General features: G+C 55.2%; 11 protein-coding genes across 17 annotated transcripts; 4 read left to right on the plus strand and 7 right to left on the minus strand.

The window, feature by feature from the left end:
- Positions 1-440: 440 nt before the first annotated feature.
- On the minus strand, positions 441-2,944 carry KVP17_000727 (uncharacterized protein; the record flags this gene model as incomplete). 3 transcript variants are annotated; one of them, XM_068515501.1, is made up of 3 exons in its annotated part: positions 441-2,389; positions 2,418-2,528; positions 2,557-2,944. In XM_068515501.1, the coding sequence occupies 3 exons, from the start codon at positions 2,942-2,944 to the stop codon at positions 441-443; spliced, it is 2,448 nt and encodes an 815-aa protein (XP_068372774.1). The 3 variants fall into 3 exon arrangements, with proteins under 3 accessions (XP_068372774.1, XP_068372772.1, XP_068372773.1); XM_068515499.1 differs by lacking the exons at positions 2,418-2,528; positions 2,557-2,944 and having other exon boundaries at positions 441-2,333; XM_068515500.1 differs by lacking the exon at positions 441-2,389 and having other exon boundaries at positions 2,513-2,944.
- Positions 2,945-3,012: 68 nt separating this feature from the next.
- On the plus strand, positions 3,013-4,812 carry KVP17_000726 (uncharacterized protein; the record flags this gene model as incomplete). The annotated part of the gene is made up of 1 exon (XM_068515498.1): positions 3,013-4,812. One exon carries the CDS (start codon positions 3,013-3,015, stop codon positions 4,810-4,812), a length of 1,800 nt encoding a protein of 599 aa, XP_068372771.1.
- A 12-nt stretch (positions 4,813-4,824) lies between these two features.
- On the minus strand, positions 4,825-5,295 carry KVP17_000729 (uncharacterized protein; the record flags this gene model as incomplete). The annotated part of the gene is made up of 1 exon (XM_068515504.1): positions 4,825-5,295. The coding sequence occupies one exon, from the start codon at positions 5,293-5,295 to the stop codon at positions 4,825-4,827; it is 471 nt and encodes a 156-aa protein (XP_068372777.1).
- A 112-nt stretch (positions 5,296-5,407) lies between these two features.
- KVP17_000725 (uncharacterized protein) lies at positions 5,408-6,699 on the plus strand (the record flags this gene model as incomplete). Of its 2 annotated transcripts, none has more annotated exons than XM_068515497.1 (2): positions 5,408-6,053; positions 6,080-6,699. In XM_068515497.1, the coding sequence occupies 2 exons, from the start codon at positions 5,408-5,410 to the stop codon at positions 6,697-6,699; spliced, it is 1,266 nt and encodes a 421-aa protein (XP_068372770.1). The 2 variants fall into 2 exon arrangements, with proteins under 2 accessions (XP_068372770.1, XP_068372769.1); XM_068515496.1 differs by having other exon boundaries at positions 5,504-6,053.
- Positions 6,700-6,702: 3 nt separating this feature from the next.
- Positions 6,703-7,642, minus strand: KVP17_000724 (uncharacterized protein; the record flags this gene model as incomplete). 3 transcript variants are annotated; one of them, XM_068515495.1, is made up of 2 exons in its annotated part: positions 6,703-7,337; positions 7,366-7,642. In XM_068515495.1, 2 exons carry the CDS (start codon positions 7,640-7,642, stop codon positions 6,703-6,705), a joined length of 912 nt encoding a protein of 303 aa, XP_068372768.1. The 3 variants fall into 3 exon arrangements, with proteins under 3 accessions (XP_068372768.1, XP_068372767.1, XP_068372766.1); XM_068515494.1 differs by lacking the exon at positions 7,366-7,642 and having other exon boundaries at positions 6,703-7,296; XM_068515493.1 differs by having other exon boundaries at positions 7,298-7,642.
- A 70-nt stretch (positions 7,643-7,712) lies between these two features.
- Positions 7,713-8,240, minus strand: KVP17_000723 (uncharacterized protein; the record flags this gene model as incomplete). Its single annotated transcript, XM_068515492.1, has 1 exon — positions 7,713-8,240. One exon carries the CDS (start codon positions 8,238-8,240, stop codon positions 7,713-7,715), a length of 528 nt encoding a protein of 175 aa, XP_068372765.1.
- A 111-nt stretch (positions 8,241-8,351) lies between these two features.
- On the plus strand, positions 8,352-8,716 carry KVP17_000728 (uncharacterized protein; the record flags this gene model as incomplete). 2 transcript variants are annotated; one of them, XM_068515502.1, is made up of 2 exons in its annotated part: positions 8,352-8,542; positions 8,569-8,716. In XM_068515502.1, 2 exons carry the CDS (start codon positions 8,352-8,354, stop codon positions 8,714-8,716), a joined length of 339 nt encoding a protein of 112 aa, XP_068372775.1. The 2 variants fall into 2 exon arrangements, with proteins under 2 accessions (XP_068372775.1, XP_068372776.1); XM_068515503.1 differs by lacking the exon at positions 8,569-8,716 and having other exon boundaries at positions 8,352-8,546.
- Positions 8,717-8,751: 35 nt separating this feature from the next.
- On the minus strand, positions 8,752-9,055 carry KVP17_005222 (uncharacterized protein; the record flags this gene model as incomplete). Its single annotated transcript, XM_068515028.1, has 2 exons — positions 8,752-9,010; positions 9,039-9,055. 2 exons carry the CDS (start codon positions 9,053-9,055, stop codon positions 8,752-8,754), a joined length of 276 nt encoding a protein of 91 aa, XP_068372780.1.
- Positions 9,056-9,105: 50 nt separating this feature from the next.
- Positions 9,106-11,184, plus strand: KVP17_000722 (uncharacterized protein; the record flags this gene model as incomplete). Its single annotated transcript, XM_068515491.1, has 1 exon — positions 9,106-11,184. One exon carries the CDS (start codon positions 9,106-9,108, stop codon positions 11,182-11,184), a length of 2,079 nt encoding a protein of 692 aa, XP_068372764.1.
- A 27-nt stretch (positions 11,185-11,211) lies between these two features.
- Positions 11,212-11,694, minus strand: KVP17_000731 (uncharacterized protein; the record flags this gene model as incomplete). Its single annotated transcript, XM_068515506.1, has 1 exon — positions 11,212-11,694. The coding sequence occupies one exon, from the start codon at positions 11,692-11,694 to the stop codon at positions 11,212-11,214; it is 483 nt and encodes a 160-aa protein (XP_068372779.1).
- Positions 11,695-11,918: 224 nt separating this feature from the next.
- On the minus strand, positions 11,919-13,493 carry KVP17_000730 (uncharacterized protein; the record flags this gene model as incomplete). The annotated part of the gene is made up of 1 exon (XM_068515505.1): positions 11,919-13,493. The coding sequence occupies one exon, from the start codon at positions 13,491-13,493 to the stop codon at positions 11,919-11,921; it is 1,575 nt and encodes a 524-aa protein (XP_068372778.1).
- Positions 13,494-13,902: the final 409 nt, after the last annotated feature.

Here is a 13,902-nt window from a genome sequence, read left to right on the forward strand (position 1 = left end):
TGATACCTACAGTTGTGGAGTTCTTTTCTTATTTCGTTGACATCGCCGGATGGCCCTTGGATGCTATCGACAATATCAGGAGCCTCTCCGAGTATCTGGCCGCCTTGAGTTGTTTTGTCTGCTCGCCTGCTGTGGAGACCTGTCCGCCATCATTGCTCGCCGCCAGTTGCCTGGTTCTGTCGATAAAGATCCTGAACGGCGATCGTTCAACAAAGATGGAGCCTCTCCCAGAGGTTCTACAAGTATTGCTCGACGTGGACCTCAAGAGTCTTCAACCTGTAATCAAGACTTTGTCGACTGCTTTGAGGAACAAGCCAGAAGGCAGCGTCGTACTGCGTGGGTCGTACCCCGAATGGGCCGGACACTCATGGAGTTGAGAAGTTTGATGGTTCTGGTAGTTTACTAACGGTCAACGAAATGTCCTTGATGCTTCCCAATCTCTAATGAAACGTCCTTAAATCCTGTAGTAGTTTCATAACGTTCGCGAATTCCCCTTGCAGGCGTTTGTTGTACCAATGACAGAGCGTTCGCATCGAGTTGACACATGTGGATTGGATGTCGCCGATCAGACAGAGACAGGCGTCAGGTGCGTCGCGCATTGACTCATCATGGGCGAGTTTGAAAATGGTGTAGCACTGCGAGAGCAACATGGTAGCCTCATTCGGACGGCCTCGAATCTCAACATCGCGTGAACCTCGAACGTGGTCAAGGCTCTCCATCAGAACGAGCCAGTCCGTGAGACCCTGGACTGCCACAATGAATCGAGCCGTCAAAGGGAAGAGTGCTAACTCCACCAGTTCTGTAGCAAGCAGGTCCAGCTCGCTCACAGAGAGCCGTATGTTGTGCGACTCAAGCCTAGGCTGCAGTGCCCCCCGCTCATGAGGTCTTAGGTTGCCGGCAAAGTCGTCGAACCTAGCTAGAATCTTAACGAGACACAAAGGGGACCATTGCAGAATTGACGGGTCCGCTTTCAACTGGGCCTGGAGCTCAGCCATGTGCCGGGCTCCCCAACCGTCGAGGTGCACCAGTACCCGCAGCAACGCCTGAGTGTCCGAGTCACCCAAAGTGGCAAACAGAGCGTCATTCCGCTGCCGATGACTGCCGTGGTCCTTACGTAGCTTTGCCACCTGCCCCTTGAATCCAACTACTAGCGTCAGCAGTACCTTAACTAGCTCCGTCGTATCCAAGCATACCTCGCGAAAGTCGTCGTAGATCGTAGGCCGGAAAGCGAGTGCGTCCCAGACTGCAGGGTTCAGGAGGCTCGGAGACCCAGAGGGACATGTGGCACACGTAGGGTAGTAAGCAGGCGCTTGCACGAAACCTAATGCGTAGAGGCGACTGACCATCCTGGCGTTGGACGTTCCACGGAGAGTGCTTTCGCAGTTGGTCTTTACTGGACAAAGTGTGTTCTCAACGACCTGCGAGCAGTCTACGCCGTAGAGAGCGGAGAGGAGCCACATGCACCACGAAGCAGGTACTGCTGACATGCTCAACCACACAAGTGGCGATTGGTCGAGATACAGCCAGTCCAGCGTGCACACCAGCAAGCTCCCTAGCGATATGAGCGGCTTGCGAAGCCAGGTGCTGCCCATCTTGTGCTTCACTCGGCGAGCCAGCGAGTACATATCCGTGTCAGACCCAAGGAAGGAGGGCAGGCTGGTGTTCGAGAAGGCCAGCCCAGGTCGGCTGAGCCCGTCCGTGGACTCGACCCACTGCATAGGCTCCTCCAGCAGGACGGCGCCACGGGCGGCCCGGCTCACTGAGGCAATGATCCTGGCCTCGATGTACCATGGTAAGGGCGTCGCAGTGTCGCGAATCTTGTTAACCAGATGAATTGTTCGGGGGTTGGGTGTGATGACGGCAAGAAGAGTCTGCTGGATGGCTACGCTATGGAACTCCAATAAAGTGAAAAACAGGATCAGGCTCAGGGGCATAAGCAGTTGGCGGCCCGCGTGGAAAGTCACCTCTTGACTGTAGAAGTCGAACAGCAGGAGATGATACTCAAGCGAAGTAGCAAGGTACACGACATCCAGCAAAGCTCGGAAAAACCCAGCCCATTGGGAGGCCGCCAATAGGGCGCCGCCAAAGATGGAGAGACCGCAGGCGAAAGCAGCCTTAGGCGCATGCGTTGCAACGAATCGCAACCGTGGACCCGCATGCAGCTGCACAACTTCATCTGCAAGATGGTCGTAAGGGGTAGTCAGAGCCTCCCACTTCAACCGCCATTGGTCGTCGAATACGAACAGCAGAGAGGCCAGTAGACCCGCGCAAAGACCAGAGAACGTTTCGAGGTGGCTTGGTCTCCGAACCAGGAGGCAGCATACCAGTGACATGACGGCTGACACGTTAAGGACGACAAGACCCACCACGCAAAGGAGTTGCCGACGGGCTGGGTGATAAGGTCCTCATACACTCACATTCTCGGGCAAACAGCCAAAACCGCTCTATCCGAGCCACGACCCGCGAGCTCACTCGGTGTAGCTTCCACTTGCCTTTCACACCCAATGGGCACTCATGCGAAACGAGGGCTGCGTAAGCGAGGGAGGCAGAACTCACACTGCCGAACCGCGAAGAGAAGTCCGAACTGAACGACGACAAAGACTAAGGCCAGCAGTCGTCGTGTGCTGATTAGAGAGCAGAATAGATCGGAGTCGGAAACAGCATCAAGCATCCAGCAACCCGCCGCCGCAACCACGCCTAGAGCGGTTAAACAGGACACAACCTCCGCGAGACTGAGCAGAGAAGCCGCTGACAGCTTGGTCCGTTCCATCTGGAGCACCGTGGCCATAACCGATTGGCCTGCAGCCCCAGACCCCGCCCACAGGGGATCCGGAGCCAGATAACTCTTGGCTACAGGAGAAATGTTCTCCTGTCGGAAACCACCTCGACGCTCAACCTCGGAGGTTGGTTGGTACAGTCGGAAGCCAGGAGTGTACGCAGACATTGCAAAGCTGGATTTTCAGTTGAAAGCCGAGATGTGTACTGCGGTACACTAAAAAGAGTATTTCGACCATGGCCCAGCAAGAAGTTGTACCCAACAATTTCGTCAAGCAAATCATTCAGGACGACTTGAAAGCCGGGAAGCACCAGGCCATTGTGACGAGGTTTCCCCCAGAACCCAATGGCTTCCTCCACCTGGGTCATGCCAAGTCCATCTGCTTGAATTTCGGTTTAGCTAGGGACTTTGGGGGTATCTGTCACTTGCGCTTCGACGATACGAATCCAGAAAAGGAAGAACAGCGGTATATCGACAGCATCATGGGAGATATCAGGTGGTTAGGCTTCAGCTGGGGTGAGAACCTCTTTTATGCCTCCGATTACTTCGACACTCTCTACGGATACGCTGAAAAGATGGTACGTGATGGTGTCGCCTACGTAGACGACCAAACACCTGAGGAGGTACGCGAGAACAGGGGTAACACGACAACACCAGGCGTCGACTCTCCGTTCAGGAATCGGACTCCCGAGGAGAACATGAAGTTGTTTCACGAGATGCGAGACGGGTTGCACCCTGATGGATCCCGAATCCTCCGGGCCAAGATCGACATGGCCCACGCCAACCCCCTGATGCGTGACCCCCCCCTCTACAGAATTAAGCGTGAGGAGCACCCCCGCACTGGAAGCAAATGGATCGTATATCCACTTTACGATTTCGCTCATGGCCAGTCTGACTCTATTGAGCACATTACGCACTCGGTATGCACGCTGGAGTTCGAGGTGCATCGACCACTGTACGACTGGTTCCAGAAGGTTCTGAGCATCTTCCCCACAAGACAGATTGAGTTCGCGCGACTGAATGTGACGTATATGGTCATGTCCAAGCGTAAGCTCCAGATCCTGGTCAACGAAAACTGGGTGGATGGTTGGGATGACCCACGATTACCAACGATAGCTGGCATGCGCCGTCGAGGGTATCCAGCTAGGGCCATCCGCGATTTTGCTGCCCGCGTGGGAGTAGCGAAGCGAAACAACACGCAGAACTTTGAGCTGTTGGAGACCTGCGTCCGGGAGGCGCTGCAAGAATCGCCACGACGAATGGCGGTGATCAACCCCCTCAAAGTCATCATCGACAACTGGACGGGCCCGGAACAACAGTTGCAGGTGCCCAACCACCCTGACCGACCTGAGGACACGCGCACAGTATCTTTTGGGAAGGAGGTCTACGTCGATCGCGATGACTTCGTCGAGGTCCCTCCTCCCAAGTGGTTTCGGCTGGCTGTAGGAGCAGAAGTGAGGCTAAAGTACGGCTACTGGATTCGATGCACATCCGTTGAGAAGGTGGATGGTGAGGTGGTGGCCCTTCACTGCTCCTTCGACCCGACCACCAAGGGTGGGAACGCGCCAGCTGACGGCAGGAAGGTCAAGGGTACGCTGCACTGGCTGGGTGCTTCGGAGGCTTCGCCAGTACGCTTCAACATGTACGACCGTCTCTTTTCCGTGCCTGAGCCCGAGGTTACTACGGACAAGCCCTGGACGGAGCTTATCAACCCTCAGTCGCTAGTGGTGCGTAACGGTCTGATCGAGAAGAGCATGCTGTGCTTGCAGCCTGGAGAAGCTGTTCAGTGCGAGAGGGTCGGCTTCTTTACAAAGGACGAAAACGAGGCGACGTTCAACCTGACGGTGCCTCTCCAGGACAGCTGGGCAGAGCAGTCAAACGAGGCCAGCAACGAGGCCAAGAAGAAGGCAGCTGACAAGCAGCATCGCGAGGCGGCGGCAGCCGAGCGCGCAGCTCGTAAGAAAGCGAAGTGCGAGCGAGCCGCAGCCAAACGTGCCGCGAAATCCGCCGAGGAGGCGAAATGCGTCGACGGTTGATTCATTAAAAACTTACACGGCGGTGGGTACGAGCGACAAACCGTACTTTCTCTGGACCTTGCGGCCGTTTTCCTCAATCTCGACGTAGTACTGCCGCTCCTTCACTGATACTGGGACGCGAAGTATTAGATCTGACGCCGCCAAAGCCGTTACAGCAGTGCTCGAAGGCAGATCTGAGAGCTGGGTGACGTCGTCCCATTCGCCAGTAGCCATCTGCATATCTGGAGTGCTCTGCAAAGAAGGCGAGTCTTCGTTCGAGGCAGACCTGTGAGACGACGGCAGGGGCTTCCACTGAATTGAGTCTTCAAGGTGCTCGCTCGTCATCTCGTCGGCATGGACAATGACCACGGGAGAATCGCGCACCGTGCTAAACGATTGAGAGATCTTTCCAGGGTTAGACCGCTTACTCCGTACGTACACCGTAACGGGCTTCGTGATGCACAGCTCCGCCTCCTCCGGTGCTGTGAAGCAACAGCAGTACATAATTGCCCAGTTTCTGTTTCGCTGGGCAATTAACCCTCTCGTCGCTACACGCATTTCACAGTGTCCTTGGACGCTCTATCTCACATTGACTCAACAAATACGCTTTTCGCTAATGTTTACGCCACGACAGACAGTATTTTACGAGATGCCATCACCAACTTCCACCTGGTCTCGACTTAGCGTTCGGAGTAGCCTCACACGGGGATGCATGACGCACTGTGCCGTCGACGCAGATGACGTGTTGGCCGTGGCGACCCGCTATGAAAGCAGTTCAAGACGGGTGTCTACCGGGGTAAGCTCCAAGAAGACTCAGTCAAAGAGCCGGGACCCGTCCTTGTGCAGCCCCCCTAGTTTGGAGATAACGGCCCCCCAACAGAGTGTGACCTCTGAGAGGCCTTCCCAGCAACCGAGCTCCAGAAGAAACGCCCAAACGCAGAGAAAGCCCCGAGGTGCGTCGAAAAGTTCGCGAAAGTCGCTGCTTGGCGAGCCGGAGCTGCTGGCTCCTCCGCATTCAGCCCGCACGTCGGTTGTTCCCTTCGACCATGAAAGGTCTGTCGGCTTCTACCTGGGCGACAGCAGCGACGGTGCGAGATCGCGCCGAACATCGCATGTTAGCAGCCGTGACACCGCGTGGAGGTACCAGATTAGGCGGATGGAATCTCGACGGAGGTCTGTAGGGACGCACCCAGAGCAGTCCGCTCCAGACTTTAACAGCCTGTTCACCGAGCTGCAACAGGGCGGTGACGACCTAACGAAAAGTGAGCTTTGGGCGCATAGACCACAGATCTGAAGCACCTGACAGTGGCAGAGAAGCAACGCCGGGCCTCCGCGACCTTGGCAGCCGCGCCTTCAGGTCTCTCGCGTGCCAAGACCCTGGCCCCCATCGATTTCTTGCCGCTCGTGGAGCCGGTCGCTAAGTCCACCGTGGTGTTGGTGCACGGCCGTGAGTGGGTGGTAGAGAACGCCGTGGACACCGCCGACGTTATCGAGATCATTCCGACGAAAATGATGCAGAATGTGTCCATTCGGAACTGTCAGAACTGCACCGTGCGAGTGGACAAGAAGTGCAACTCCATCATGGTAGAGAATTGTCGAACAGTGAACGTGATTGCCGACTCTCTCATTGCCAGTTTCGAGATTGTCCGCTGCCAGAAGATCCAAGTTCAGGTCATGAATAATTGTTTCTGTTACACCCTCGACGGTGTGGACGGATGCACAATCTTTTTGTCTGAATCTGGAAGAGAAGCACAGATCGTGGCCTCGAGAATTGCTGAGGTGAACGTCAGCTTCCCCAGCCATGCCGACCCCGAGGAATGGATCAAAAGACCAGTACCAGAGCAATTCGTGTATACAGTGAACAAGAAGGATACGGTAGACGCGAAGGTATCCGAGTTGTACGGTTGATGACTACGACAATTTCGGCACCTTCGTCCGACAGCTCCTTGCTTCGTGGCCTTTCTCTCCGCACTTTAAACAGCCCGGACCTTCCGGACACTCCACGCTCTTGTGGTCCGCGGAGCCGCATGTTCTGCAGACTCTCACTACAAAGTTGGCACCGGTTCGTTGCTTCTTCTCATCGTGGGAAAAAGTGCGCTGTTCAGGGCAGAATTTCACCAAATGGTGCACGGAGCCACAGTTGTGGCAGCCGCCGCCCTTGCGGTACATACCCTGGGGGTTCTTGGGGCACTGGCTGGATATGTGGCCGTCTCCTTTGCATAGGAAGCATTTGGCAAAAGGCAGGCTGTCGCCTACCACAGGTTTCAGGCACTCGCGAAGGATATGGTCGGTAGACCCGCAGTTAAAGCAGATGTTTCCTTGTCGGGTTGTGGTCTCTTGCAGATCGCACTCACTCAGCAGGTGAGCTGACGACCCGCACCGCAAGCAGGTAGTCTTGCGTAACCGTCGGCGCTCCTTGTGGGATTGGGGCCGCTTCATCCTTCCCGCGTCGTAAATCCGGCCGGCTCCCTGACCGCACCACTGAAGTTCCCCCTGGACCGCCATGTTAAGCCGGCGTAGTCTCAGCAGCAACTTCTTCTTTTGGTCTGTGTGAAGGCGTAACCCAGTACTCACTTTTGGATAGCCCTTCCGTCTTCAGTTTCTCGTTGCACTCTGTCACAGCATGCTGTAGCCTCTTTTTGCTCCAGATCTCTGCATCCTTCTTGGCTTTCTGGTTATCCTTCTTCACGGCTGGGGCCTTCATGACCTTCTTCCGTAGCTTTGAGAAAGCTCCTGTAACCTCGATGTCGTTCTCAGTGCCAGTCGCCACGTCGTGCTCAGCGATAGACTCCTCGATAATTTCCTCTTCGTCCTGCGAACTGTACCCAGATGTGCTTTGTGTGTCGGACATCGGAAATGAGCGGTTTAACGGCGCTACTCCGTGACAAACGGACACGGCGTTCTCGTCACCTATGAAATCACTACGCACACTCCACGTCTCCCTCGACTGCGCCTAGCACCCGCTCCTGGCAAACCGGGTCGCAGGCATCCCAGTTGATCTGAAATCTGGTCACCCGCGGCTCCTCCATGTGTACTACTCGGCGAAGATTGTGTAGGTCTAGCTCAGGTGGAGGGTTAGCTTCTACTTCAGGGTCTTCGTAGACGTTACGCACGAACCACCCTATGCGCAGAAACTCTTGCTCTCTGTACGACGCAGTCAGTAGCACGACCGTCATACCATGTGCATCGTCGGGGTCTATCTTGGCGAAGTCAGGTGGGTCTGCGATCATGGTAAACCTCAAGTGGCCGGCAGTTATTGGACCCAGTGATATGCACTCGAGTTCTTGGTCCTCTGAGGTGTCTGTCGGATCTCCAACGTAGATGAGCCGCCAATCCAGCTCTTCTTGAAGATTGGCTCGCGACTCAAACGTTACTACGAACTCGAAAGGATCCAACGCACTCTCTCGTGCCGAATTGAATTGAACATCGCTTACCTCAATCAGAGCCATTAGTTTTTTGCGGAATTAATTTTAATCTGCTCACACGCGACATGCTGCGCCAGGCGGAACGTATCTTGCAGCTCATCTCGTAGAACTCGCGAAATTTGCAGAATCAACAAAATGCGTATACTGGGTCTTCTAACTCTCGCTGCGTCACGCGAGCTCATCCTGAAGTTCAACCCAACACATGCTGATTGCCGCGAAAAGTCGATGCAGGAGTATGCCGACGAGACTGCGCCTCTAGTCTCGGAAGACCTCGGATCGCCTGTTACAGCGGAAGTGCTCAACGCGCTGGAAAACATCATCCTAACGTGAGGGTCGGTAGCAACCCACACAGCGTCGATGACCTCGTCCCACAGGACCTTTTTTTCGCTTCCGTCGTTAAGCGATTTCGGTGTATCGTCTATGCCGAAGCCGCTGCAAAGCGGTTCGTATTCGACGACAACGATTGTGAGGACAACGAATGCGATGACTCACAGTACTAATTTTAAAACGCAAAGTTCAAATCCTCTGCAAATATTCACTCGCTGTCGTCCTCTTCCATTGCCAATTTAGCCCGCATTGCAAGAAGTTTCTTAGCCAGATTGGGATGTCCAGTTGGGACCCGATTTCGAATCTTGCTCGACCGGTTCACCTTCCGCTCCTCCCAAGAGTCTGATGACGTAGGCTTTCGAGGATTAGGGGGAAGTGTTGACGCAGTCTTCTTTAGGCATGACTTTCTGGGTTCTGGTGAAGGTGCAGGAGCAGCTAGGGCGCTTTTCTTCAGAGCGCTTCTTCTTCTAAGTATTTTACCGATTCATGACTCACTGGGGATCTGCTGGCATTTCCACAGACTAGAATTTGGGCAAAAAAAAACAAAACCCCACAGGAATAGATGACAGACAGCGTCTCTGACTACATTGGCAACGTTCTGCGGACGAAGACCGCCGACGAGCTCGATGATCTCTCCATTCGGCTGGTTGCGGAATCCAAGTCGCTGGAATCGAGTCTGGAGATGGTTATCTACGAGAACTACGAGCGCTTTTTGAGCAACGCAGAGGTCATCGAGGGCCTGGCTTCCACAGTGGATGACCTGGAACCCGAATTGGAAAAGTTGGCAGACTGCCTGTCGTCCGTTAGCGTGTGTTCGCTAAAACTGCAGTCCATACATCATGACCGATCCCGACGAATGCAGCACCTTCTCGAAATCCGTTCTCTGTTGACGACTTTGAAAACGCTTGGCGAGTTACCGGTGACGGTGAAGCAGTTGTACCTGCACAACGACCTCGGCGGCGCGGTCGATCTGCTGAGCAACACGCTGCCAGTAGCCCTCACGTTTAGAGAGGAGCTTCCCGAACTAGTGGAGGAGATCACTGCGGCGGCCACCAAGGCCATGCTTCGCCTAGGTGCTCACTTGGAAGACACCAAGCTTCCCTCCTACCCGAAGATGCAATTGCCTGTGCCAGAGCAGATGGCCAAGGTCATCGGCGTAGCCCAGCAGCTTTGCTTGCCCATCGACATGCATGCCATCTGCCAGGAGTATTTACTCAGTCTCTGGTCAGGGCAGCTTCTCGAGACTTTTGAAGAATGGAAAACGGCACCGACCCTGAAAGGTCTAGTGTCGCACGTGATTTTGGAAGTGGGGCTCCCCACGCTACTGTTGACTCGTCAGCACATTGACTGGAGTGAACCTGAGGTCGCCGTTGACGAGCTCGCGGGCTTCTTCTTTCTGGGCCTAGAGACGCTCGCCAGGAGCGAGAGCGCCAATGTGTTCGTTGAGAGCTTCGAAGTCATTCTGACCGCGCTAAAGGCCGCCCAGCTGGTCACCCCCCTCCACAGAACACGCTTGCTTGGTGAGTTGGGTGGGGTTCTGCTACGCCTATCAATAATGGTCAACGTCGCTAGCTGCATCCCTGGGCTGGTAGCCTTGACCAAGACGGGTTCCCTGCAAGCCTTCGTGAGCGGTACGCAGGCAGTGGAGCAGGCCATCATGAATGGCGCAGGCCTATTTCTGGCCGATGTATCCTATGTCACTAGGCTCATTCCGCAGGTACCTCTCAAGCACTTAGCAGTGATGATGGCCAACCGCATCCCCACCCTTCTCTGTCACTTCGAGCGTCTGGTGAGGTCGGTGCCGCGGGCCAACGTGGCGGATCAGAGCACGGCTCTGAGCGCTCTGGATGCAGAGTTGCAGAAGGCTGTGCTCACGTGTGAACCCGCGGTGTCAGCGCTATCGCCAGCCTCGCAGATCGATCTGATGCTAGGTCTGGTGCGGATCTGCCGGCACTTCGAGCGTAAGGGAGCTGGGGCCATCCACATCATCCTGAAGGATACCCTTCACGGCGTGGACACTCCACTCATAGACAGTCGGGCAGTGCAAGCCCAACTCAACCGTTCGGCCGTGGACCTCGTAAGGGAATCGGCGCTCAAGACTGGAGTCTCGTTGGCGGAGCGCTTCGCCTCGGCTATTGCGTCTCAGGGCATGGAAGAAGCCGTCTGGCCAGCGGCGCTTAGCTCGCTGCGCACGTTTTTTGAGGCCGAAAGAAGGGCGGGAGTGCTGCTGATGGATGTGCCGGCAGACGATGCCTCTCTGCTGGATGCGCCACATTTGGCGGCTTTGCTTTCGAAGACGGAGCCTACCGAGCAGGCGCTCGAGACCAGCTCCATAAGCCGCTCATGGCTGATGCGTTCCTCTATAGCTAGCTTTTGGCAGCATCTGGGGGCCCAGCTACAAGAATCGCCACCGAAGCGCCCTGAGCTATTGACTGCCAACGCCCTGTTTATAGCCGAAGGCCAATGCCTAATAGTCGGCCGAGGCAAGCAACAGGCCGATAAGGCTGCCCTGAACGCCTGGGTGGCCAGTTTGGTCAGAGAGACCCTGCCTAACCTGAACGTCAACAGTTTGACTGTTACTATTGCAGAAGCGGGGCGGTCCCAATTCACAGACAGTGGTCCAAGCGACTTGTGGATGTAACACTAACAACGGTCTCGTCGAAAAATGCTAGTCGAGACGATACGAAGGAGACGCCCGCCTCTGTGGACGGTCCCGGCTCCTGGAACGCCGTCGCCTGTAGCCAGGTTCCTCTCCGAGTCGCTCAATACCAGAGTCTCGTTGGGGGTCCCGGCTTCGAGGGCGCTCATCCTCGTGAGGAGGTGGCAAGTAGACTCCCCCAGCCCTCGAGCGCCACGCGCCTCTTCGGGTGTCGTGCAGAGGGGGTTCGTCGCTCCGCACACGTCGCACCTCTCGGTGGTCGTCGAAGCGGTCATGTCGCCACCGGGAGGCCCTCTCAGGTCGCTCTCCCACGTGGCTGTGCTCGCTGCGTCTGGAGTTCTGCTCGTACTTCCGGTCTTGGTAGGCCCGCCTGTCGAAAGCTTCCACCAAAGGGTTGTACGGATCTTTTGGAGCCGTGCTGTCGTCTCCGCTTCTCGTCTGCCGGTCGAACTCTGCAGCAGCTCTCTCGGCCTCAGTTAAACCACAACGCATGCCCTAAAGGACGTTTTCCCAAATCGCCAGTTCTACGTAACCAGGCGTCCAACACTCAACAAAATTTTATTGTACGTGGACGATATGTCGTGATTGGATTCATATCCTACGGGGGATTCATTTCCTATGGGGATTCATTTCCTATGGGGGTTCATTTCCTATGGATTCATTTCCTATGGGGATTCATTTCCTATGGGGATTCATTTCCTATGGGGATTCGTTTCCTATGGGGATTCATGTCGTTCGGAATCTCCACCAGATTCTCTCCCCGAGGAGGAATCTCCTTCCCCCACAACACTGAATTCCCCACTCCTAACGAGCAGCGTCTTCAACAGCATATAGATATGCGCGAGTCCGAAACGTATGGCACTCTCTGCCAGTGACTCCGTGGCGACATCCAGAGGAACACTGCGCAGATTGGGGGCAGTAATCATATAAAGGTTTGGACCGTTGAGGAGGTGGTCGCCTATCGTGCGGCGTTTCTCTCGTTCCTTCAGACTGTTAACTCCACCCAGTGTTCTGTAGTCCGCCGTATGGATGATCCTCTGGAGCCGCTGGCCGTTGATCGACGGTATTGCATCACCACCAAATGAGTTGATAGGCTCAAGAAGTGCACATATTTCATGTCGTACCTCATCGGTGAGAAGGTAGGAATGCCGCCGGTCGCGGGACATGCCCTCAACACGCTTCTTTAGCATTGCTTCGGAGGGGTTTCTCTTCGTCGCCCTTTTCAAAAACCTAGGTTTCGCGAAGGACGACCAGAAGAGGCGCTCCTTCTCGTCGCAAGTATCCTTAACCGTGCTATGGGCGCGTACCGCCTCCTCGTATTTTACAAGAGCAGGCGCCAACTGGGGGAGGCAGTCTGGTGGACCGTTCGCCGCATCACAAAGCGTAGCCTCAAGGGCGACTGCCGTGTCTCGCAGCAGGCCCAGCAGAGTCAACGTGGCGTTCGAAAGGTTAAAACTCGCCCTCGCGCGTAGTAAGAGCATTCGCTGCAGGGATACTGACTGCAACCAGGAGGAGTTCTCAGGCCGCTCCAGGAAGGGGTACTCGTTCATTAGCTCACAGAGAGTTTCTTTCTCCAGGCACTTGTCGTGCACGTTGTGTGCGACCACACAGCTCACGCACGCCACATAGAATGAGAGCTCGTCCCGCGTTGTTAACACCTGCTTTGTTAAGTGCTCTGACTTCTCGCCCATAGCGTGGCGAAGTGCGAACAGGTGGCCTGGAAGGCTATCGGCGCAAATGAGTTCATCTGACGTCCATTCCTCTTCGTTGCCAAACCTCACCTCGAATGGCACCTTAGGGGGAGTGGCAACACAGAGATTCCGTCTCGGAGCCAGGTAAGCATCGAGGTACGTATCACATTGATGAAGCCAGTGAGTGTCGAGCTCCGGCCCCCCCCTCAAGATGAGGGGTTCGGTATTCTCACTCGTTCGCCTCTGGCTTCTACCTTTGCTGCGCTGCCCCTTGCCGCACTTTCCTTTGTCCCAGACTTTTTGTTTATCAGCCAAGCCTCCCGCCAATGACAGAACCACTTCCTCCAATTCGGTAGACTCCGCCATAGGCCTCACAGTGGTGCCGCTAGTGGTGCTGGTCCCCACTTCTGTGTCATGGTGTACAGTTATGGTTGGAGACAACAGCGACGGCATCTGACGCCTTGGAGGCTTGCCGAAGTGTTGAGAACTAGCTGCGTCTCGGTTGAGCTGGAGGTTGAGGGACAAGGCAGCCCCCACCTGCCCGTAGCTAGCAAGGGACAACATCAAGGGGGATTCTTCGTTAGCAGTCTGTCGCAGCATCTCAAGGTATTGTGCCAATATGCGGCGCGGCGTGAACAGTAGAGGTGGAAGAGTCAGTAGACGTGTGATTCCTCATCAGCATCAATAGCCTTAGGTTCCTAGACTATCGTAGGTAAGGGAAGTCGGCAAATTGATTCCGTACCTTATGAAAAAGGAATGGCTCTGACGGTTTGTATTTCGCTGTGAGGCGGCCGCTGCGATGAGCTGACGCGGTACCGTATTGCTTTTCTTCTTCCTCAGATTCGATTATGTGGTCCAACGTGAAGTACGTTGGCATTGAAGCAACAAAATATAGGGCAGCTTGACGTTATGGGTGATGCTGTGCAGAGTGAATGTGCTTGACGTTATAGGGCAGCAATGTGCAGAGTGAACTAAATACTAATCCATATGATAATCAAGAGCCAAATGG

The sequence above is a fragment of a genome (assembly GCF_019968985.1).
Source record: "MAG: Porospora cf. gigantea B chromosome Unknown PgB_NODE_615_length_13902_cov_117.67, whole genome shotgun sequence".
NCBI lineage: Eukaryota > Apicomplexa > Conoidasida > Eugregarinorida > Porosporidae > Porospora > Porospora cf. gigantea B.